This window comes from Cenococcum geophilum (assembly GCF_001692895.1).
Source record: "Cenococcum geophilum 1.58 unplaced genomic scaffold K441scaffold_40, whole genome shotgun sequence".
In the NCBI taxonomy this organism is placed as follows: Eukaryota; Fungi; Ascomycota; class Dothideomycetes; order Gloniales; family Gloniaceae; genus Cenococcum; species Cenococcum geophilum.
The window spans coordinates 1-23,987 of record NW_027137598.1 but is presented as its reverse complement, the minus strand read 5'-3'; the positions used below and the strand labels follow the sequence as shown (position 1 = coordinate 23,987).

The 23,987-nt window shown below is 44.5% G+C and overlaps 6 protein-coding genes across 6 annotated transcripts; 4 read left to right on the top strand and 2 right to left on the bottom strand.

Annotated features, from left to right (window-relative positions):
* Positions 1–730: 730 nt before the first annotated feature.
* K441DRAFT_664808 (root hair defective 3 GTP-binding protein) lies at positions 731–4,127 on the top strand. Its single transcript, XM_067649408.1, has 5 exons — positions 731–959; positions 1,037–1,486; positions 1,533–2,837; positions 2,893–3,332; positions 3,402–4,127. The coding sequence occupies exons 1-5, from the start codon at positions 793–795 to the stop codon at positions 3,707–3,709; spliced, it is 2,670 nt and encodes an 889-aa protein (XP_067500682.1). The 5' UTR covers positions 731–792; the 3' UTR covers positions 3,710–4,127.
* Positions 4,128–4,181: 54 nt separating this feature from the next.
* Positions 4,182–4,558, bottom strand: K441DRAFT_664807 (uncharacterized protein). The gene is made up of 2 exons (XM_067649407.1): positions 4,507–4,558; positions 4,182–4,441 (listed from the first exon to the last, which is right to left on the bottom strand). The coding sequence occupies exons 1-2, from the start codon at positions 4,544–4,546 to the stop codon at positions 4,314–4,316; spliced, it is 168 nt and encodes a 55-aa protein (XP_067500681.1). The 5' UTR covers positions 4,547–4,558; the 3' UTR covers positions 4,182–4,313.
* Positions 4,559–9,914: 5,356 nt separating this feature from the next.
* K441DRAFT_575310 (uncharacterized protein) lies at positions 9,915–10,719 on the top strand (the record flags this gene model as incomplete). The annotated part of the gene is made up of 3 exons (XM_067644157.1): positions 9,915–10,292; positions 10,341–10,390; positions 10,446–10,719. The coding sequence occupies 3 exons, from the start codon at positions 9,915–9,917 to the stop codon at positions 10,717–10,719; spliced, it is 702 nt and encodes a 233-aa protein (XP_067500680.1).
* A 1,842-nt stretch (positions 10,720–12,561) lies between these two features.
* Positions 12,562–13,248, top strand: K441DRAFT_730229 (uncharacterized protein). Its single transcript, XM_067654214.1, has one exon. The coding sequence runs from the start codon at positions 12,655–12,657 to the stop codon at positions 13,033–13,035; it is 381 nt and encodes a 126-aa protein (XP_067500679.1). The 5' UTR covers positions 12,562–12,654; the 3' UTR covers positions 13,036–13,248.
* Positions 13,249–13,314: 66 nt separating this feature from the next.
* K441DRAFT_664803 (ras-related protein rab-like protein-11B) lies at positions 13,315–14,982 on the bottom strand. Its single transcript, XM_067649406.1, has 5 exons — positions 14,820–14,982; positions 14,748–14,760; positions 14,301–14,690; positions 14,149–14,229; positions 13,315–13,846 (listed from the first exon to the last, which is right to left on the bottom strand). The coding sequence occupies exons 1-5, from the start codon at positions 14,838–14,840 to the stop codon at positions 13,713–13,715; spliced, it is 639 nt and encodes a 212-aa protein (XP_067500678.1). The 5' UTR covers positions 14,841–14,982; the 3' UTR covers positions 13,315–13,712.
* Positions 14,983–15,355: 373 nt separating this feature from the next.
* K441DRAFT_679687 (uncharacterized protein) lies at positions 15,356–19,104 on the top strand (the record flags this gene model as incomplete). The annotated part of the gene is made up of 5 exons (XM_067651295.1): positions 15,356–15,537; positions 15,617–17,697; positions 17,736–18,280; positions 18,332–18,684; positions 18,750–19,104. The coding sequence occupies 5 exons, from the start codon at positions 15,356–15,358 to the stop codon at positions 19,102–19,104; spliced, it is 3,516 nt and encodes a 1,171-aa protein (XP_067500677.1).
* Between the last annotated feature and the right edge of the window lie 4,883 nt (positions 19,105–23,987).

Below are 23,987 nucleotides of genomic sequence, written 5' to 3'. Positions count from 1 at the left end.
GTTTCCTCTTGGTTTGTAGCACAGTAATGGCAAAAATGGGGTCACGGGCACGGTAATGCGATGGAGAGCTGAACGGATGGCTTTATTTGTTTCTTTGCCGGATTCTCTTACAGGCAAAACTCCTTAGTACAATATGGGTTTTGGCGCCAAATGTATCGTAATACCAATGGTATTGTTATATCAAAAGTCATGTGTAAGGTGAATAAGCAGTAAAACTTTAATAAAAGTGGATCTTAAAGCCTAAGGGGTATAGATTTCCCTCCTTATGGGCCAGATATACCCCTTCCCATACAACTAGTTATACTGATATTGATGGTAGAGCTTAACGGTATCGTCAAAAGTCAGATTATCGTTAGTTACACCAAAAATGGCTTGATTAGGACGTGTAGATCATAATACCAAATGTATCGTTATATACCCGATATCGTATTAAGGAGTTTTGCCTGTACTAAAGCATGGATAAGAATAGTCTGGATGTAAGTCCCTCGCTGAATTCATGCTATCCTGACTCGTGCTTTGTGAATGCTCTCAACGTGCTCGTGCATCAACTTAAACACACACCTCAGCGTGATCGTGCTAGACAGCGGATGCCTAAAAGCTTTAGTTGAGTAAGTGCAGAAGGAGCCAGGGGGCACATGGGATAGGGATGTCTCTCAACATACGGAGGAATGACCATGATGGCTTTCTTAAGCGAGGTCTAGACAACGAATGAACGCCTCGCCGCGTGACATCAACGTCGACCTCCCGTTCACAAATTATTTTATTAGCCAGCTCCCTCGGAGTGGTTCCACCATGGCGTCTACACTCCACGTCAACGGGGACCGACGGCCCAGCAACGCTAAACATCCTTCCGCTCCTTCGCTGATGATGAACAGCCATTTCGCTCCCGTTGGGGAGTCTCCCAGTAGGGAGCAGTACGAGCATGGCATCCAAGTCATTGATGAGGACAAGCAGTTCAAGTGAGTACTCCGGAAGTCCCCTGATACAGTCCGAATGCTGTAGGCAAGTTGGACGCTGATTTGAGGGTATGATACAGCGAGAATCTCTCAACATATCTCAACATCGAGAAAATTATACCGGCGGGCTTCAACTACCACCTCATCTCCGTCTTCGGGTCCCAGTCGACGGGGAAATCCACGTTGCTCAACTACCTCTTCGGCACTGAGTTTGGCGTCATGTCCGAGCAAGAGCGGCGGCAGACCACTAAGGGAATATGGATGAGCAAAAATAAGCGGGAAGGGGCTGATAAGGAGGCGAAAGGCATGGCTGAGAACATCTTGGTCATGGATGTGGAGGGTACTGACGGACGGGAAAGAGGAGAGGACCAGGATTTTGAGAGGAAGAGCGCGCTGTTTGCGCTGGCGACAAGTGAGGTGCTTATTATTAATATTTGGGAACATCAAGTTGGCTTGTACCAAGGTGCGAATATGGGGCTTCTCAAGACGGTTTTTGAGGTCAACTTGCAGCTTTTCATTAAGGACAGCAAGTAAGTAAGTTCTTTTTCTGGTTGGAAAATACTAATGCTGGCGCAGAACTATCCCGAAATCACTCCTTTTCTTCGTCATTCGAGACCACATAGGAACGACGCCCCTATCAAACCTCCGTAACACACTCCTCCAAGATTTATCAAGAATATGGTCAACACTCTCCAAGCCCCCTGGCCTAGAGAACTCACGGATAGAAGATTATTTTGACTTCGCTTTTGTTGCACTCCCTCATAAAATCTTACAGCCGGAGCGGTTTAAGGAAGAGGTGGAGAATCTGGCCACGCGCTTCCGGGAAGGATACAAAGATCCAAAGAAGAATGGCTTACTTGACGAGGAATCGCTACCGGTCTTCCTACCGCAGTACCACCGAAGGATCCCTGCCGATGGGTTTGCGGTGTATGCGGAGGGCGTGTGGGATCAGATTGTCAATAATAAAGATCTAGATCTACCAACTCAACAAGAGCTTCTTGCGCAGTTCCGCTGTGACGAAATCTCTCGGGAAGTCCTGATCGCTTTCGACGAAACTATCACTCCTCTCGAGGATAAACAAGCAGAAGGCATCAGGATTGGAAAACCAACAGTACTAGCAGGGCTAGGTGGTGCTATGAACCAAGCCCGAGTAGCAGTTTTGCGGGACTTTGAGACTAATGCCAGCCGGTATCACAAAGGCGTCTACACCCGGAAGCGAGCAGAGCTAGAAAGCAAAGTAGACTCGAGACTAAAAACCCTCTTTCAGAAACAACTCAGCGCGGCGCATAAATCCGGAGCCGATACCTTCAGCGATTCCGTCAGCGCTGCTATCAAATTGGGGCAGAAGAAAGGCGCAACGTATGACTTCGCCCAGATTGTTGAGTCGGAGAAGACAAAGGCATTGGAAAAGTTCGAGGAAGATGCAAAAGCTGTCTTAGTTGAAGGCGCTCCCTGGAGTACCTATGAGCAGGAACTGAACCTTTACCAGAAAGATTTAGAGGAAGCCTCGTCTCGACTTCGTAAGGAAGAAATGCGCCGTCTCGCCACTAGAGTCGAAAGATGGGTCCGATCACGGCTCGGCGAATCTGTGGGTTTAGAATTCAACAAGCTGGGCTCCGGTCGTGGTGGATCTGGCGCTCCGGAGCATGGAGAGAAGCCACCGACGGAAAAAGATCTGTGGGATCGGATATGGAATGTCTTCACCGAAACTGTCGAAGGTGCCGAACGCAGGTTTACAGATCGAGCGCGTAGCTTTGACGCAAGTCCGGAAGAGGTCGAAGTGGGCTTGTGGAGGTTACGGAGAAAATCTTGGGGGGTGTTGCATGCCAAGATCGAGGAGGAGGTAATGGAAGGGAACATTTTGCTCAAGCTACGGGAGAAGTACGTTTCCTTTAATGATGATGATATGGGACTACATACTGACCACTTAATACAGTTTCGAAGACAAATTCCGATATGACGAGCACGGTGTTCCCAGGATATGGCGCCCGACCGATGACATCGAAGGCACATATACCAAAGCGCGCGAGTCTACGATTACACTCATTCCGCTCCTCTCTCGCTTCAAGTTATCAAGTACATCGGCTTCGCCTCCACTAGATGCTTGGATTGGCAGTCCGCCCCAGTCTGTGTCACCCGCTGATGAGGAAGATCTCGCTCCCATCGGCGGTGTTGATGAAGATGATGGCAGGAGTCTAGAGGAGGAGATGACTGTATTGAGCGAAGCTAAGCAGCAAGATCTCCTTATGCGATTCAAGAAGACGGCAGATGGCGTTTATGTTGAAGCAAAGCGCAGCGCGATTGGAGGCATGACCCAAGTGCCATTATATTTCTACGGTTTGTTACTTGCGCTTGGATGGAACGAGATCATGACCGGTAGGTTTATTTCCCATATTTAGCTATTCTAGCTACTCTTTCAATACTTCATATACTAACTTTAGTAAGTTCTCCGAAACCCCGTCTACTTTATTTTCCTCATCCTTGTCGCTATCGGCGCATATGTCACCTATACCCTCAATCTCTGGAGTCCCATGGCCCGCATGGCAAACGCCGCAAGCCAGCAAGCACTCGAAGTCGGCAAAGAACGTCTCCGAGAATTCCTCGAGTCTTCGGACACCGGACGCCAGGCCATGGCTATGTCGGGTCGGTCCGGCGGGCGGGAAAGGGACTACGATGAGATCAGCATGGAGACGCTGAACGGCGATGGGAAGAAGAAGCGGCGAGAGGACGAGGACGACCTTGATGACATATGAGCGTTGCAGATCCTTCGTGGGGGGGTAGCGGAGATTGGCATTGCTATTGTACTGGTTGGGTGGTTTTGGCCGGTTTTGTCCGCGGCAAGACGCGTGTAATTACGTGCCTGTGTTGGTTCAATCGCCTTCTGGGTAGTTTCTTGGGCCCTCGTGTCCTGAGAGAAGATGCCTCGTGTATTAATTAGTTCTTGTATTTGTGATTGTGTTCTGGTGGGCCACTATGGGTAATTTGGTACTTCGGAATTCACTTCGCTGTTCAATATAAGGATGCCTTGAAGCTTTCGTCCAGGGGTTTATATATTGGTGCTTGGCTGGCTCTAGGACTATTTGAGCGAATATCAAAGTCAAAAATGTACTGGGCTCAGGATAGACACGTGAATTCTTGCTTAAGCGGCAAGTTGGACCCAAGACGTCATTGAGAAGCCAGTTAATGATACAAACGAAAAAAAAGTTCACAAAGTAATCATATATTGTCGCAAATGTTTACCCGTTACTTTCCAGTCACAGCTGCCGCAGGTTGGCCGCTTGGTGTAATTGGGGCTCCAGTATGGGCTGTAGGTATTGCCATCACCCAGTTGGTTGTATGAACGGTAATCGGGCGCTTCTACCGGTTCGCAAATGTCGATGGAGCGGTCCGCGATAGCTGCTCTCTCAGCGAGATTTGCTTTTGCATATCAGAAACCCCTGCCACGTAGTATACGACGATGATTACTAGTGTTTCCGCTGAAGTTTCTGCTTAAGTTTCCCGGGTTAATGTTAATTCCACCAGCGAAAGGATCTTCTGGGGCACCACTGACGCAGCGGGTATACCTGCGTCGGCGCATGCAATACATACATTACAGGTGCTCGTGGAACTTGACGAGGAACTTGGCGAGGATGGGGAGGCCATACTCGTACTAGTAGTCGATGGGCCTGCCGTTGGTGGCGGACCGTCGTTGATGGCAGCACTGTGTCAGAAGCAGCTATTTCGTGTCAGCGCCCATGAACAATTTATGAGGTTCAATTTATTATGCCGCAGCTATTGCTATAGCAATCTACGCAGCTGCTTCTACTATAGGACTAACTATAGTAGTGGCAGCCACTGTCGCTGCAGTTTGAAGTGGTTCGATCAGGCTCGAGATAAATGCAAAAATTTGGCTTCTAGTGTCATCGACACTATTCTCAGCATTTGGGCGGCTTAAATACAATATGTTAGAGACGACGCAGAAAACCATTCTGGGAAAGTGTGTACCTTGTAAGGCAGTGCTAATTGCGTCTTCAACCGTTCGAGCAGCCGTTTTGTCCATCGAATTCGCCAAAAGGGTTGGGGCGGCCTTTGACACAATAGCAACTTGAGCTGTCGTAACGGCGACTCGACCGTGAAGCGTTGGCGGATTTGGGACTCTGTTTGTAGTACTACTTGATAGTGCAGTGGCTGTGACTGTGACTATAGCTCCTGAAGTCGTCGCACTTGGTCCTACAAATTCCCCAGTAGCTGTAAATATCTGAGAACTAGTTAGTGATTCGGTCAAATTTGATGATTATTCTTCCAAACTACTTGCGGGCATGGTAGATGAAGGAACATGGCGGCTTCCACCCGAGTATGTGGGAGGTGGAATTATCGCAGCCCAAGCTTGAGGCGCTTGTTGATGCAGGCGCTGCAGTACAAGTTGTTGAAGGCACTATGTTAACTATCGGGCTAATAGCATAACAGCTAGCTAAGATGGTCATGCATGAGATTCCCCCAGGAGAGAGCCCTTGGCAAAATATTGTAGAACCAAGCAAAGTTCCGAGAAAATTAGCATGTTCTCTAACAATGCGAATGCCGTGAGGACACTTACGAAGCAGTGGTTGACGGGGGTACAGATGGAGTTATGGCTGGAGGGAAGGATGTTGAGGCCTAGGTTAATGAAGGCGGTACCATAGCTAGGTCAAGAATATGACATTCGGAGAGGGCCAGCACACGATCTATTACAAGTTCCAGATCGGTGGCAGTGCTGTGGCAGTATCATGGTTTTCATTACAGGATCGCCTAGCATATACTTACCTGGCCGATGACTACTGCCCAGTCGGGCGTTGTCAACATTGGATAGAGAGTAGTAGGCACGACAGGTTTCCTAACGAGGTCCACGTTTCGGCTTAGGCGGTTGCCTTGTGGTCGTGTAAGGCAGAGAGAAGTCGATCATGGTTGAAGCAAGCATACGACGCCTCGGTCCGGGACTCGTTCGTCATTAATTGAATTGAAGGCGAGATCGAATCCACTCGTTCTGGTTAGAGAAACAAATAAGTGGACGTCGTGTTTGTTACAGCTGATCAACCCTAGAGCAGTATTGTGGTTTGCAAAAGTGTTGCGAAAATCAAATTAAGCGAGCCACGCACACACAACATCGACTTTTAGTGAGTTTACCATACAAATCGTATGCCTGCCACGCCTGCACGTATTAGTTTTACTTCCAAAATAGTGAGGTTTTATATTTATATTATATCATCTATCTAGGTCAATTTTTAAGTGTTGTAGGCGCCATGGTAGCCCACAAGAGCCTCCGGAAACGAGCCGCCAGTCAATCTACACAAGGTTCTCAACTAATCAAGCGGAATACTATTACTCAACCTGTTTATGTGGGCCTACGTACAGTTCTAGCGCGCTACCCGCCTCCGCAGCCCAAGGACGTTAAGGAAGAAGAAGAGGAGGAGGAGGAGAAGGAGAAGGAGGAGGTAGAGTTAGAGTCGCAGGAGTCGGATAAGGACTTAGATAAGGAAGACGATGAGGATAAGAATGCAGAGCTAGTTAATCCAACTATTAAGCGGGAGCCTTGTGAGCCTTTAGAGGAAGAGGAAGGCTTTTAAATAGCTAGTAGGCGTATAGTTCGTCCAACTAGAGGAGCTACAAAAGCTCTTGCAGCTGCTAGAGTCGCCTAATCTGCCAAGGCCACTAAAGTCTCTAAGTTAAATCGGCGTACTTAGAAGCCTACTAGGCGTTTGAGCTAGAACAGTTCGAATCTAAAGTTGACATCTAGGAAGAAGCCCAAAGCTGTTAAGCCTTTAAGGCCTCTGCCGAGACGTAAAAATACACCCAATTAAGTTATTAGCGTAGATTTAAGCTCGCCAACTCCCTTAGAGCCCGATATAGTATGGATATACTATATGGCAATTTGGAAAGCTCGAGTAGTAGAGGTAGACCTTGCTTTAACTTCCACGCAGCGTATTGTAGGTAGAGAGCTTCTTACTAAAATCGACTGCTAGGTTAATAAAGTTAAAGCTAATCATCCAAGCAGATCCTTTAAGGATAAGTACTCTATTAGGGCGGCCGCTTCCTACGATCGTATAATAGCTCGCGATATTGTCCCACAAGATATCTATACCAAAGTACACGTCTACGAGCTTAATAATATTATAAGGACCTAGCATATAAATAAGAAGAAAGGACTACGTATAGAAGCAGTAGTTATATTAACTAAGACGCCTTTACCTGCTCTAAAATACACCTCTCTTTATACTTCTAGTATTACCTTACCAGCCAGTACGCAGATAAGCGCGCATCTATTAAATATTCTTAACCTAGGTATATCCAATACACCTAAGAAGAAGAAGGGCAATATAAGTACAACTGTTGCCTAATATCTTGCCTTACCTAAAAGCATCTTAGCAGAGGTCCTTTTAGGTAATCTAGCTCCTTTAGTAGCCTTCCAATAGCCTTATACCGTAAAAATATGCACCAATAGTAGGGGAACCTACTAGGTAAATGGGAACCCAGAGCTTCCTTATTTTCACCACCCGGTTAATTACCTTACGATAAGGGCGTGGGGCAATTAAATTAAGGATAGTAAAGCTACCGAGGAAGAACCTTCTACTGCTATTACCGTCCGTCTTTTAGTTAAGAATGGAGCTGCGGGGGGGGTAGGGAGAGGGGGGGGGTGGCGGGCGCACGGCCCGGGAGGATATTTTCAATTAGGAGTCAATTATGGCTATTATCCTACCCAAGGCCAATATGCCCCCCCCCCTATAGGATCCCCCCTTAACTACTATACCAACACCGGAGGATAACAGAACTTATTTCAAATACCTTAGCAACCACCTCAACCACCTCCGGTAGCTCTAGCTTTAGTAGGTACCCCACTACCGCCAGCGCCGCCAACTAGTCCTATTACTAGTAACTCCAATTCTAAGGAAAGGCTTTACGAATTCTTTAACTAGGTAAGAAAACGGCCTAGCTAGATAACACTAAAGCTTTAAACTAAACTAGAATCTATTCTTAATATACTTATTAAGAACTTCTATAACTTAAAGGCCTTACGTATAGGGATAAGCGAGTAGGTATGGGAGGAGAAGTTAGGCCTCGCAGTAGGTCTCCTACTACGACTAAGGCGTGAACTTAAGACGTTTCAAGTAATACAAAAGGGATAGTAAGTTATTAATTTCTATATACCCAGCACTAAATTACAAAAGATTGCGTCCCTAACTAGTTCTCTACTAGGTAGCTAGCCCGCCAAAAGTATCCTTCTGCTGAGTGACGTAACCCTATACACTATATACTAAACTGCAGGAATGTACTAAAGCTTTAATAGTCCTTAATTGTATTAGAGTTTAATTAAATCCACGCCTTTAGATCGTGAAAAGAAAGCTCAATTAGGTTAAACTCTGGGCAATAGGGAGGAAGATATTCGATATAGATTTGGGCGGCCGCACAGAGGTTTATAAATTCCTATAATTACTAGTTAGAATATATAGCTCTATTATATACGCAATCATTCCCTTATCTAGCTTTTATGTATTAAAGCGTTATCTAATACTAAGATTATATGGCCAGGAATACAATATAGTAGAACTGTAGATTTAATCCAGGCGTTAAATATTTTAGCAGTTATTAAGCCCTACCAAATAAGAGTCCCAGGGAGATAGCCGTTAACTATATAGGCAGGAAGAATACTCCAACGTTCTAACCGCTTAATTAATGTAGTATTAATCGCAGGAACGTTTACAGGGCTTTAGCCAAACTTCCTATACCCGGTCCTCTCATTGGCGCCTAATTCGTTAATAAATATAAGGCGATTAATGTCCCATATACACTGGCGTCCTTTCTATGCAGCACGTAGGTCCTTAGAGCGCTCCTGTGCTCTCCTTTATACTACCTTTCTACTCCACCTATTACATCGGAGAGTTCGCTAAATTAATAAGAAGGATGCTATAATATTATAATCGTCCTATAGAAACCAGGCCATTTCGTTAAGGAAGGCAGTTGGGCGGTCCTCTAGATAAGCAATAAGGGCCTATATAAAATATTAGCACTCAACACTATAACATCATATATCACGGACTTTCTCATATGCCTTATCTATAGCTCTCAGCCGCCCAATCTTAAGATTAGGGGGGGGGGTATGCCTCCCCATAGAGGTCAAAATTAAGCTGGATTCGGTATATAGTCAAAAGGTGTAACTTTGTAGCTACTGCAATACACTTAATAGACCAATTAAATAGAAAAGCTACCAGAATTTGATGAAGCTGCCATTGAGGGATTCGTTTTGGCATAAAAGGCAAATATAAGTGTATCAGGCGTGGCAGGCATACGATTTGTATGGTAAACTCACCAAAAGTCGATGTTGTGTGTGCAAACCACAATAAAGCATTTTAGCGCCATCGGCTCCTGTCCAACACCATTTCTGGGTTCCTGCACAACCTGTAACTTCGCGATAAGGCGACATCCTATCAAGTTCCACTCTTCTATGACTAGCCATGCTCGAATGGGGATTAGCCAATAGGCTAGCTTCTCCATGAGGTAAGTTATAGCCCTCCTTCTGTAGACATGGGAAAGACGCAACAGCCACGATATACTTCCTATTCTTGAGAGATTAGCAGGCCAAGTATTTCGACTGCAACCTACTTATTGTAGGGTCTAATAAGGCATGACCTTATACAAACATCATGTTGCTACAGTACAGCGCGAAAATCACCTTAGTAGAAACACCAGGCGTTTTGTTCCAGTAGGCAGACATCTTAATGGGTCCAGCAACAAGCTCAGCCGCACCAGCCTTAGTTTTATGTGTTCAGCTCCGATTGGTTCTAAAGATAGGAGCCCTGCAACTGCCTTACTTCCACTCGAAATTCTTATTATCCCAACGGATTCGATCCTAAACACTTTAGGTCATCCTCGCCTTATACTTCTTTACTTCTAGTACAGCTTTCCTCGCCAGACCTTGGCTGTAAACCGTACTGTAAAACTTTCGCCGTGATGTCGTTTGGATTTTCGGTCGGAGATTTCCTCGCGGCGGGGGAGCTAGCATGGAAACTCTATCAAAAGTGTTATAAGGTTGCCAGGGAAGCTCCTAAAGAGTTCCAGCTACTTCTGGGAGAAATTTCGACCCTCTCCAACTCCCTTAAGATACTCCAAGAAGACGCCCTAGACCCCGACTCTGTTCTAGTACAGGCGGGAGAGGACCGAGTTAGGATGGTGAAAGAGATGGTGTCTCGTATCGAGATCACTTTGACGCAGTTAGAGAAGGTAGCTATGAAGTACGATATACTTAGACCTAGCTCGAAAGGTAAAAAAATATGGACGAAGGTCAAGTGGTCGTTTGAGTTTACTAGCTTGGATTCGCTGAGAAACAAGGTGCTAACAAATTACCCCCCGGAATCTTCGAGTGCTCATGCTAGTTAGTTAGTCCGCCACAATACGGAGATGAACCTGCTCTTGACGTGTGTCGGCAAGTATGTTTCTTTTCGAACCTTCCATGTGATTTTATGCTAATCGATACAATTACAGCTCCTCGTTGAAGCGCATCGAGTCATCCACTATGGCTCTAGAAACTGATATTACAGAGATCAAGAGCTATATCCAGGCCTCTTCTCAAAACTCAAAAAATCAATCTTCTGTGCCGCCGTCAGTCTCGGTGGTGGATAATGTGACATTCAGGGCCTCTTTGAGTGCCGCTTTAATGAAGAATGCGGAAGTCCTACAGCCCTGGGGCACCATAGGGGCAGACCAATGGATTCAAGCAGGAAGATGGTGGTTACTCAAAGTATGTCCGAGTTCTTGATTGATTGAAGTCGATTTTACCGCTCATGNGTCGAACAGTCCCAAATGGAACTCTACACGCCACCTGTTTCCGATCAATGTGTGCCCGTATCAGCCTATGCCAATTTGATCAAGGCGTCGTGGATACTGATCGACATTATCGCCGGCCATCCACAACTACCATTCTTTACTTCCAGTACGCACTTCGAAGTGCAGCTTTTATCAGCAGTTGGTCACCCTTCGAGAAGTGTATACCCAACATTTTTGGAAAGTCTGACTCGAGTTTCAAGGAACTTAAAAAAGAGTTCAAAAGAATCAGAGACTTGCATCTTACGGTTCCCGGTATTGATATCCAGGATAAAAATCTACGGATATGGGAGACACAAACTAGGGGACTCATTCTACAACCAGGAAAAGGATCACACAAATCAGGCAGCGCTCGAACATATACCGACTTTTGGACAGTTGGAGAGGAGCAAATATTTTTTCAAAAGTTATTTTCCCCATTGCTTCGAGGATGTTCAAGTATTAACAATTTTAGATTTGCCTTGCATTGGCGGAAGGCCCGGAAAGAGCCACTGCCATGCATGATCCTATTCTTGGTTCATGAGACTACGAATGTAGCTAGATTAGTCGCCCAGGATCAGAACGGGTCTACTCTAGCTGAAGCCGTCGGTAGGTCAAACCACACCTGCATATAGCAGCTATGGAATTAATATGTATCTAGTTCAACCCCAGGTAGATGCTCACGTAAAAGGCAGTTCTGTGTTAATAGAGGACGAGAATATCACATTTACAACCGGCACAGGTACAGCACCAACTCAAACGCAAGACCTCGCTCTGCTAGGGAATTAGGGTTAATGTCGGATAGATGCAAAAAAGCTTTGCGCAATTTTCGAGGCAGCAAAGTTATATTTCCTTAACCGTGGCCACGCTCACGTAAATATTGACGATCTTAAAGGGTATATTTTAATGGTTGCAGTGAAAAATAAGTGTCAGGATGGGATACTGTCGCTACCAGAGAATCCCAACTCGAAAACCAAGTCCTCTGGAACGAATAGCACCGAAAGCGCACTGGTAGTAGCTTCAACCTTGGCCTCTCAGCCCATAAGTCAGTTGAATGACGGACCGCACAACAATCCTCAGCATGACTGGAGCGAAACACCACTTTTCTGGTGGGCTGTTCAATGTGGGCATGAGGCTGTGGTGCAACTGCTGTTAGTGGATCATAGAGTCAATATACGGGAGAAGTTTGATGGTTTTTGGTTTCCCGACTGTGATATTCAACATTTTAGACAGGGAATTTCAAGAGAACCTAAGAGGGCGCTCGATTATGCGGCCTACAGTGGGTGTGAGGGAGTTGTGCGGGTACTTGTAAAAAATGGGGCAGACATTCAGGCAGAGGGTGATAAATGGACAGCATTTTACTATGCAGCCTACTATGGACAAGAGGCAGTAGTACAGCTTCTGCTTGAACAGGGCGCAAATATTGAGGCAAAGGACAGGAATGGAGAGACAGCGTTTCACCATGCAGCCTCCTGTGGACGAGAGGCAGTAGTACGGCTTCTGCTTGAACAGGGCGCAAATATTGAAGCGAAGGGCAGGAATGGAGGGACAGCGCTTCACCGTGCAGCCTTCTGTGGATGAGAAGCAGTAGGACGGCTTCTGCTTGAACAGGGCGCAAATATTGAGGCAAAGGACAAAATAGGACGGACAGCGCTGGACGTAGCGACTGGTAAAGATTTTGATTGGGTGCTTGAGGCCAAAATCAAGCAGTGATATTATATCTTTAATTTTCTCTCAACGCTCTAAAATAGCTTCATATGTATACAAAGAGTGCAAAACCTTTCCGTGCCTATAATTGCAGTATGACCTGAATATCTTTTAGATATTTGATAGTTCTCGGATTACCACCTCAATAGTTTCACCATCCTTTAATCAAAGCTATCTCTATCAGATGGAACTCATACGCAGTCTAAAGCCCTGTCTCCCCCCCTTCCTCCCTTCTCCGAACCACTACTCATGCTCAGTATCCAGTACCAACGCCGCGTATTGTAGCTCTCCAGCTCCACTCAACCCTCGAAGCCGCCCCGCAAGTTCTGAGCGCCGACTTACCACCTGCTCATTCCTAGTTCGGCATATGCAGGCGCCGGCTGTGGTCGAGGGCATACTACTGCATAGGATTCTGCATCGAGTGGAAGCCGACTCTGGGAATGCGAGGGCATGGGTGGGAGATGTGCGTGATGCCGTGGAGACAGAGGGAGTGAGTAATGGTGAAGTGACCTTGATGGAATTCGTCTGGGGTGATATCGCTAGGAAGAGTCATGGGGTTTATTAATGCTATGCATACGTTTCGGAGGGATGGACAGAGAGACGGAGAAATCGGAGGAAATGGGATGGAAGGAGTTAGAGAGGGAGTTGCGGTGGTGTTTAGGAAAATTTGGAGAAGGAAGATGGGAGGATGCATCGGAGACGTATCTGAGGCATGGGAAAAGGCAAAGAAGATCGGCGAGGAAATGGTGAGTTGGGAGAAGGGTTGGAGGGCGCCCTGAACTGTTTTGTAACAATTCTGAAACGACCGGGCTGATGGGTATGCCTATTAGCGATTTCAATGGTCGTCAGAATAAGGATATAGCGAAAGAGTAAAAGGCCTTAAGCTGCTCATTGTATTATGATTGTACAGCCAAGGAAAATTATCACCACAGAAACCCTGCATGCAAGACCCCTAACCGCCCACCCATCTTAAAAAGGCAAAGCAAACACCTAAAGGTGATTGAAAACATATAAAAATCTCTCCAGAATCTCTGATACGCCGACAATCGTATGAAGACATTGCATGACAGTGACCGTTTGTGAGAGTGAGAGAGTACGAGGTTGGAAAAACCATGTAACATGCAAGCTACGCCGTCGCTCTCATATTCGTACCACTGATAAATCATTTCCGGAACGCGGCACAAACATACCGAGGGATGAGGAGAACTAGAAGGCAAATCCTTGACGTGACGAGAAGACTTTCTAACAGCAATTGCCCTTTTTCGCCTCTGTGTCGGCCGATTTGCTGATTTCGAGTACTTTACGCTCACCACCCAAGACATTCTGCCCTCCTTCGCCTTGGTCGAGCGCTTTGCTTGAGACGATGCGATAAATTTCTAATTTGAAATATGTCAGCTGACTTTTCCAACAGAATAGTATGGAGTATCGATTCTTTGCCAGACTAGACACGGGGATTCGTAAACTGAAACAATCAAAAAGAGGGCCGAGCTTTTATATGATACGGCTTGCTAATATTTTTGTCTCTTGTTTCTTTGTTGCTCACGAATGCTGGTTTCGTTCGAGACGGGTTGCTCAATTTTAGGCAATGATATTTCTTTCATAACCCCAAGCAATCCATACGTTCTTCATCTGGGATATAACTCGCGCAGATACTATGGAAGGGAGGAGGTTAACGTACCAGTCAGAATGTTCTGGAATGCTAGCTCAACGTTGCTGGCGTCCAACGCTGAGGTTTCAATAAAAGAGAGGTTGTTTTCGCCTAGATTGATACCAATTAACTTGGCTTCTACAATGCAAGATGTATAGTATCCAATGTATGCTAAGACATACTTGCAAACTGCTTTGCCTCCTCCGTGGGAACTGCCCTTAGATGCCTCAAATCACTTTTGTTTCCGACTAGCATAATGACGATGTTTGAATCGGCATGGTCTCGGAGTTCTTTCAGCCACCGTGTAACGTTCTCATAGGTCTGGTGTTTGCTAATATCGTAGACTAGCAGAGCTCCTACAGCGCCTCGGTAGTATGCGGAGGTGATGGCCCGATAGCGCTCTTGGCCTGCGGTATCCCAGATTTGCGCCTTGATGGTTTTGGCATCGACCTGGATTGAACGAGTGGCGAACTCAACGCCGATGGTGGACTTGGAGTCGAGGTTGAACTCGTTACGAGTGAAACGGCTTAAAAGGTTGGATTTACCAACACCAGAGTCTCCAATAAGTACGACTGTTCGTAGATATGTAAGTAAGATTTATCTAGGCGAGTAGGAAGGTCTGTTTGCACCTTTGAATAAGAACTACAAGGCGGCGGTGGTCAGTATTAGATCAGGCTATTCGATGAGTTGCTTGAGCTCACATCATATTCATCGTTTGCCATAGTTGTGGTGGACGAGAGGTAGGGTGACTAGGTACAGTGTGGAAGGCGTAGTAGATTAGGACGTTTTAGGTCAGTCCCGAAAGTCTGTCAGACAGAGGAGGGAGGAAAAGCTGCAGGAGGGGAGGGCTGTTGGTGGAAAAGGTGCAAGGGGCGTATTTGGATGCCTCGTTGGTGGCCGAGACGTGGGATAAAGCAGCTGGTGTTCGGAATCGAGAGGTCACGTGTCAGAAGACGTGCACCTCGACTTTATCGTTATGAATAAACAAGCACTCGATGCGGCAGAAATATCTTGCGCCTACCTCGGCATCTTCAAGTCTCATAGGCGATGACGGGCAACTGGTCACATCACCATTGGATGTGCTGCAAAACAATTCGTATGCTTTGAGCGAAGGGTGAACCGACCTACCACGCAAACCGTTTGAAACTATCGCTTCGTCGATTTCTGCAGTTTCAATAATAAAACTTCAAACAGACAGCATCACACTGACCAGTCATCGTCGTTTCTGATAATCGCAATGGCTACACCCAAACAAAATACAACTCTTCCGGATGATATCGACTCTGATTCCGTATCTATCACCTCTACAGTGGCTAGTGAGCCGCAAGAGGAATATGAGGTAGAAGCGATTTTAGCAGAAGAGGAAGGTGATGATGGGATAAATTATCTTATAAAATGGGAAGGATATCCTCTGCACAGGTGATTATGCCGCGCTTCCGCTCTGAGATTGGACGCTCTTGACGTAGAGAATTATGCGAATTGATGTTAACTAGATTAGATGTACATGGGAGCCTGAGTCCAATCTATACAACAAATCCATATTTCAAGACTGGACTGAACGGAAGATGCGCATCTCGAGAGGTCATGCCAAGTCCATTAAGAATTTCGACCAGTTTAACCAGAAGAACATACAGGAGTTTGAGGATGCTGTAGTGGAATTTGAGGAAGCCAAAGAGCAGAGGAAAAAGAAGCGACGAGTGAAAAGGATCAAACTGGGCCTGCCTGTCGCCCCAGAAAACGAGGAATCGGACAACGATCAGGAAATGAGCGAAGCAGATGGCGAAGCCGAGGGTGAAGCCGACGATACTGACGATGATATACCTCTCGTGCGAAGGCAGAGAAAAAGGGTCACTCGTGATCTGCCACGACTCATTACCGATGATGAGGAACTGAATGAGACTTCCATGATTGTTGAAGAGACAAGACATGCCTCTCCGGAGCCATTATCGGAGGATTCTTTGATGGAGGAACTAATACAAAAGTCGTCTAAGGCAATTTCACGACCGACAAAGCTACTTGGCAGTCAGAATCAGACAGATATTCCAAAAGAGCGCTCTACCAAGGCCGACAACTTATCGAGAAAGCCAAACGATACAACTGCTCGCGCAGTAGAGAGCGTTTCTAGACAAATTAACCGTCGACCTGAATCACCAGATATTACTCCGTTGCAACGAGCTCCCCCCCGCTCTATTACCAATGCTTCTGCTTCTGCTCATGTTACGAGTAGTGGTGTATCTGGATCAAAAACGGGCAAGACTACGATTACAACGATGAAAAGAACGGGAATTACCATGAATATGAGCAAAATTCCTGGGCCAAAAAGGCAATGGACAACGGGGTCTGGCGCCTTTAAGACTCTAAAAATGATTCGAAGGGCTGAATTGCGTGGGCGCAATGAGCGGGCACCAGACCCTGAAGACTTGGAGTTTGTAGATACAATTTCAGGTTCAGCTAGCAGAAAGAACTCCGGTGCAATGACCGAGTCAAACAACCCTTCAGCATCCAAGCGCGGCACACGACAAGCAGTTGATGAAGCAGAAGGACTGGGTGCGTCGAATCTGGGGCAATTCAATCCTTACAGTCTTCGATACTTTGAAGGTTCTCATAAAGAAGATAATGCGCGTGGATTTGATGATGCTAGCGCAACGCCTGATGCTGCTCTTGAGTCTATATCTGTGGCAGTCGAAAATTCAGACAAAGTCCCAATGACTTGTTTTAACTGGAAAAACGGTAGCTGCCAGTACAATGCCCAGCAATGTTGTTTCCTGCATCATTTAACGGATCTTACTTGTCCAGCTGATGGTACTATACCTCCAAAGTTCCTACGACCTCCATTGACCTGCAATTTCTGGTTTTTCCAGGGTTGTAACAAAACTGAAGCTGAATGCAAGTATGCACACTGGAATACAGGCCTTGTCGCTCAACTCTATAATAAACCACCAGTATCTGTGGACAAGTCAATAGTCCCACCTCATTCTCAGGCTGAATCAAGGGACCAAGATGTTGACCAGCCAACCTCCACCACATCGTTTGACAAGGACGTGACCTGCTATTATTGGCATAAGGGACATTGCTGGAAGTCCGAATCCGAGTGCATGTTTGCTCACCGCCACACAGGACAAGTTGCATCTCGTCGAGGTACTTTCAAGGTTCCAAATATTCCGCCCTCGGATTTTCAAGACAATCAAACGTCTAAATCAGTGCGACAACCGCCAGCTCAAGATATAGCCAAAATACTACAAAAGCCGGTCTCCCCTCCGCCTCCGTTACCTCCCCCGCCTCCACCACCCTTACCCGTTACGAATACAATTGCTCCCCAAGCTCATCCTTTCACTTTTGCAATAAGCCCATCCATACCTACTGGAGAACGCCAAGACTCAGTCATACCAGATGCGATCAAAGCTTTGTTGGTGCTCCCGGGAGAAAATGGTCAAGATAGTCACGAGATAGAAGTTCAATTGACCGGGTTTGATTATACTACCAGGGGAAAACTTCGCTCTTTGGTGGGTAGTGCTCCTCGCTTTGAAGTGAAAAATACATGTCATCCCAATGACTGGAAGGAAATCTGTGATCAAGCAAGTGAGCTAGTTCCGAGTTCCGTGGCTACAACTAACAAGAGCAGGATTTGCTTTCAAGCACCCTCACGATTGGCGACATCGTCCCGGTTTCTTCATCTTCCACCGAGCTCGAAGCGTACACTCAGTACCTTCGAATGGACTCAAGTGGAGGTGTCATTTATTACAATCAAGCCATTATGGTTATATATCCTGCTCAACAAGAATCGTGGAACTTTCTTAATGCTATCGCTCATCCAAACTCGCAACAAGCTCATTTACGCAAGTTACGTATTCATATTCGGAGCTCAGTTTCATCCCCAACCACCAACAACGCCCCAGCGCTCATGCCCGACGATGAGTCTTCAATTAAAGACATGAAAGCTATGCTGCGCGTGAACCTCGGCATTGAGCCCGACCGACTGTTTGAATGGCCTGAACAGTCGCTTGAGAGAAGAGCCTTCTTGATGTTTGACCCCGAGGAGCACAGAGAAGAACTCGAGTTAGTAACAAGGTTCTTACAGCTGGAGCGGGTGAAAATCTACCACAGTGGTGTGCCTGGTTCTTGGGAATACTTTCGCAAACACTGCCGTAGTGGAGTCATAATTGTGAGTTAGTGACTGCATGAATAACAACATTCATTTTAATGCTTTATTTAGCTTCATCCAGACGTATATCATTATTGGGAAATTCCTAATCTGAGGTATTTTCTTGGTCATTCGATAAACTTCTTTCAACTCGGGTGTGATCTATGGGCCAACTCTGAGGGCTTAGAGTACACCTGCGCCCGGCTATTCCCTTCTGGAAGTGTCATATTTATAACAGATGACGTATTTGTACATCAACCAGGGCTTGCATTTGCCCTTGTAAAGAATTTTGTGAAGGAGAAATTTGAGATTGTACCACAGGGCTCAAGGACTTGGAAGCTCGCAGCTCGGCCAGGACTCGTGCCGTGGATTTTGAGGCTTGCGGAGGATTACCAAGATGTTATAATGGAAGGCCGGGAGAGAGAGTAAGCCTGCTTTGAAGAAATCTCAGCATCGCTGGTTGAGAGAAACTAACACTTTCATGATCTAGTCGGATTAGGCTCTACGAGAAATTGAGTGAACTCGTCCCACCTGAACTACAAGACCCTATGGATCCACCGAATCCCTCTAAAGACTCGTCTCTTGTTTCTGCGTCTCCTAAAGAGTTGCCGCATTACCATGCTCTTTGGGAGCAAGACGAGCGAAGAGCAACCGATTTCTTGGTGAAATGGTTTGCGGGATGGGCCTGCACCCAGGCCACAAAATACAGACGGTTCGTTGTGGTCCATCCTATGAATAAGCCGGAATGGACTGATCGGTACAACCACATTCTGGATGTAGCTACGCCCGAGGAGTGCATTCGGTTATACCTTGAGCCTAAGAATAAAAAAATAAGTGCATCGTAGATATGGAGGAAAAGTTCTTAGCCGCTATGGTATCCTGTTAAGTAGTAGCGCTGTTTGGTGTTCATGGAAGATTATAGCTATGATACCCTTCCTATGACTAACCTCCAGGTCTCTGTTTTGAGGAGGAGTTATGTTAGTCAATGTAATAATAAATCGGCCACCGGAGTCAGTCTAGCATGCTTGCAGCTAGTCATTTAGACCTGTGAAAATGCCTGATGGAGTCAAGCTAGTACGAAGTGGGGAATGTCACGCGAGAAGCGAGGCTCCGGGCTTGCAGCGGGATGACGAATAGGGCTTGACCCGGCCGACTTTTGAGAAAGGAAATCTCCTACGCTACGTCAAACATGGCAGTTGGTCTAATGGCCAGGTCGGCCCGGTATATATCTAACTCTGAGTTTTCTGCCCAGCTTCTACTCTCCTTTCATAAATAATTGACGCCTCATCTAAAGTGAAGTCGCGGTACATTGCATACAGTAGCATACAGAAATCGATGTCCTGCGTTTTGCACACACAGACTTTCTGCGCACGGACCTTAGCGCCAAGGCAAGTTGGCATTTTATCGCAATACCGGCCCGAGGTGGCGCAGCCATATCCCTTCGTGCGGCAAAAGTCACTTTTCGTATTGGGCGCCTTTGGCGCTTTTGTTTGGGTTAGAATGCTATAGGCACCCTAGCTAGCGCGATTTTATTAGCAATCCCCACTAAAACACGTCGATATTGCGATGCCGACGAAATATTGTAGAAGGCTACCACTAAAAACACCAATATATATTTGAGGAAGTTGAGCAAGAAGCCGTGATATATGACGCCATGTCTGTAGATTTCTGCCCTTCTTCTGTCAACCAGCTGCTGATTATATAGGAAAATCTTCCATTAAAGTCCACTAAATTACTGCCAGGCTGCATAAGGACAACATTTTGCTAATAATTTAAGGATTAAATAGACGGCGATGATATTAAAGCTTTTTAATTAACTACACCAAATATTATACAGGCTTCCTAGCCACTTCGCTGCTGTTCACCAAGTGTCAATGAGGCGCCAGAGCACCCCTGACGCCGAGTAACCGCACTGACTAGAGGCTTCAACACCAAGCCATATACGGTATGAAGCCTCTAGATAGGCTTATGGGCGTGCATATACGAAAAGTGCAAGAAACGGTTGCCACACAAAGGGATCAATAGTATGTCCACAGTTACGTTTGTATTTATCTCGGTCCCAGACGATCAACCAATCATAAGCTGCTTACATAACAGATTAATCATCTTATGTTGTTGTCGTCTGGTACACGGTTCGGAAATTTGTTAGTCCCTCGCGCCAATTTATATGTAACATTCTTATACAAACTCGCGCGCCATACTAAATTATTTAGCTATTAATCAACAACGAACTAACGCCTTTATAAATAATCGGCCAACGTTATGTTCTAGAACTTTATAGGGCGATTTTAATGCTACCAAAATTATTGCGAACGGCCTGGTGGGTTACTACTACATTTTGCCTTAAATAAGCGAATCTTCCCTTTAAAAGCTCTGCTTAAAACTCTACTACTATTAATTAATAATAAACTAACGCCTTTATAGATTAATCGGCCAACGTTATATTCTAGAGCTTTATAAGGCAATTCTAACGCTACCAAAATTATTATAAACGGCGTTATTGGTTACTGCTACATTTTACCTTAAATATTACTACTAAAATAGTAAATATTTAGCTAGAGCTATTAACTATTACCAATCCTTAATATTTATAGTTAGATAAATACCTAAATAGCTAATGTATTTGTATCTAGGACTAAACTCTGGGCCTTATTACCTGCTTTATTGCTCTTCCGCTGCCTGCATAAAACGCCTGCACGAAAGCCTGCACGAAAGCCTGCACGAGGCCTGCACGAAGCCTGCACGGACGTCTGCACGAACGCCTGCACGAATACAAACTCTATATAAAAGCTCTGCACAAGGCTCTGCACGAGGCTCTGCTTAAAGCTCCGGTCGAAGCTCTGGTCGGAAGCTCTGGTCGAAGCTCTTGGTCGAAGCTCTTGGGTCGAAGCTCTGGTCGAAGCCTCTGGTCGGCAAGGCTCTGGTCGAAGCTCTGGTCGAAGCTCTGGTCGAAGCTCTTGGCGAAGCTCTGGTCGAAGCTCTGGTCGAACTCTGGTCGAAGCTCTGGTCGAAGCTCTGGTCGAAGCTCTTGCGCTCGAAGCTCTGGTCTGAAGCTCTCGGTCGAAGCTCTGGGTCGAAGCTCTGGGTCGAAGCTCTTGCTCGAATCTCTACTCAAAGCTCTTGGCTCGAACTCTGCAGAGGCCCTGCTCGAACTCTGCTCTGAGAGCTCTGCCAAGCTCTGCACGAGGCTCTACTCGAAGCTCTGCACGAGCCCTGCTCGAAGCTCTGCTTCGAAGCTCTGCTCCGAGGCTCCGCTCGAAGCTCCTTGAGGCTCCGGCTCGAGAGCTTCTGCTTCGAGGGTCTGCTCGAAGCTCTGCTCAAAGCTCCACTTAAAGCTCTGCTCGGAAGCTCTGCTCGAAGCTCTGCCCGAAACCCTATATAGAGCCCTAAAGCTCTACTATACACGGCAGCACTAAATGTATTAGGAAGGTTCTTATAATTGGCCATATAACTACCTATACAATTTAATTGTTATATAATTATACTATATTTTAGGTGTAATAGCTTCAACTTATTAAATAGCTATATAAATGTGATATAACTAGCACTATAGTGAAACGACCTAAATATAAAGTAATAACCCTAGGAAACTGACTACCAAGTTATATATAATGGCTTAAAAGCTAATTATAGTATTTAATGGTTAATACTAGATATGACTATATAGAATCATGCTTAGTCTTATACCTAGTAAAACAGCTATTAGACTCTATAAAAATTTGATAAGATATTTAATTAAACGTATTGCGAATACCGTTAGGGTCTATATACTATGTCTATTATAGGTCTATAAAATATAACAAGCGGAAACTATATAGCTAGAGCCAAAAAATACCTCTTACTTCAATACTATTATGATAGTCTAAATAACCTCTTTTCTAATTAGTAACTATTAAGTCATAAGTAGGTGTCTCCTTAAGGCGCTATAGAAAAGGTATCTTAATATATACTCCTAAGTCTATCTAGTAGGTATATAGCTAGGCCTAGGTACTATTTCTAATATACTATATAGGTATTTAAATAGAATATATAACTAGCAGTTTATAAGGATAATAGTATAGAAGGCTAGTAGTAAGTTTAGTAATAAGGAGGTAGATATAAAATAGGGGTTATAGGGATTTAATATATATTATATATACTACCGTCTATATTATTATCTATAGCTCTATAGCCTATAAGCCTAATAGGGCTATTACTTTTTTTATTACTTTTTTATTTTCTAAAAAAGGAATATTAGTATAATAGTATTATAGCGCGTTACCTACTATACTCTACTATGCCTATAATATTCTACTATGCCTATAATATTCTACTATATTCTATAATACCTATAGTATTTATCCTCCTTTTTTTTAAAGTACTGTTTAGCTTTTTCTTTTAACTTAAGCTAGCTCTCTAGCTAGTAAGAGGTATAGTAGGAGGTTTATCTATATAAGCTAATNTATAACTACCTTAGTAGCCTTTAGGTTAGCTAGGAGCTCTCTATATAAGAATATTTTAGTATAGTAATATATTTCCGCTTAGCCGGTAGTATATTTAGGGTAGAATACTACTATATATATTATTAGTTATTAGTTATAGCTAGAGTAAGTAGGCTAGAGTAGGTACCCTAATACTTTTTAATAGCAAAGATATCTATTAGGCTTTATATATTTAGTTCTAAGTAGCATATTAATTATACTCTTTACTTTAATAAGCCTTATATAGCATTTAAACCCTATTTTACTTTATAGCTTAGCCTAGGCTATTATATAGTAAGTAAGTATACTTTAGTATTTTTTCTACTCCTTTTCTTATTACTTTTTAAATATTTNTTATACTCTAGCCCTTCTACTCCTTCTATAATATATTATAGATAGTATAACGGCTCNAACTATCGAACAAATGTCTCNANAGAGACTTGAACGAATGCTTGCAAGATCAAGCGAACGAATGCTGTATTACGAAGATATTAAGCTAAGGAGNAAGAGAAGGNGGTGAGGCCACGTCTATATACACATGCCAAGTCTTAAGCGAACCCCTGACTAGGTGACGCGCTCCAGCGCCGTCACAGATAGGTCTATTAGCTATATATATATATATCCCTANAATAGTAATTACTATCCTTTTAAGCTTATCCTATTTAGTAGGCTATATTAATAGCTTTATTTTAGGCTNAAGCTAGTAGGCTATTATAGACTATATAGTATTATATTCCCTCTTAATATATTCTCTTTATATAGACTATAGCTAGCTCCTTTAAGTATATCTAGAGCGGCGGAAACTCTATCTTATACTTAAGTACTACTATTAGTATTAATTTATATACTTTATAATAGTGCAAAGGCATAAGTTCTATACTATACCTATCTAGTATAGCTTAGTTTTACTTATCTCCTTAGGCTTTATCTACTCTAGTAGTAAGTATTAAGTATTATATCTATATAAAATTACTAACTAAACTATAGTAGAGTATATTATCTACACCTTTTAAAGGGAGNCGCCCTATATANAGGCTATAANCTAGGTTAGTATNGCTATTTAGGTAACCATTTTTACCTTAATAATATTAATATACGGCCCCTATTTAAGCTTTAAGTTAATCTATACCTTTAGTATAAATAGGTTACTAACTAGGCCCTCTATAAAGCTATATATATTAAACTTCTTATAGCTCCTTATAAAGTGGATAAAGTAATACTTTTTAGGGGTAAATACTACCCTATATTGGCGTGCCTATATAATATAT

Excerpts from the sequence above, each read along its gene's own strand:
- K441DRAFT_664808 (XM_067649408.1), top strand. The coding sequence starts at position 793 with ATGGCGTCTACACTCCACGTCAACGGGGACCGACGGCCCAGCAACGCT. Across the intron at positions 2,838-2,892 it reads TTGCTCAAGCTACGGGAGAA|TTTCGAAGACAAATTCCGAT; the intron begins GTACGTTTCCTT and ends CACTTAATACAG. Across the intron at positions 3,333-3,401 it reads ATGGAACGAGATCATGACCG|TTCTCCGAAACCCCGTCTAC; the intron begins GTAGGTTTATTT and ends AACTTTAGTAAG.
- K441DRAFT_664807 (XM_067649407.1), bottom strand. The coding sequence starts at position 4,546 with ATGTATGTATTGCATGCGCCGACGCAGGTATACCCGCTGC. Across the intron at positions 4,442-4,506 it reads GACGCAGGTATACCCGCTGC|AAACTTCAGCGGAAACACTA; the intron begins GTCAGTGGTGCC and ends AAACTTAAGCAG.
- K441DRAFT_730229 (XM_067654214.1), top strand. The coding sequence starts at position 12,655 with ATGGAACTCATACGCAGTCTAAAGCCCTGTCTCCCCCCCTTCCTCCCT.
- K441DRAFT_664803 (XM_067649406.1), bottom strand. The coding sequence starts at position 14,840 with ATGGCAAACGATGAATATGAT. Across the intron at positions 14,230-14,300 it reads GGAGGCAAAGCAGTTTGCAA|GCGAAAACAACCTCTCTTTT; the intron begins GTATGTCTTAGC and ends GTATCAATCTAG. Across the intron at positions 13,847-14,148 it reads ATTCCAGAACATTCTGACTG|AAATTTATCGCATCGTCTCA; the intron begins GTACGTTAACCT and ends ATTTCAAATTAG.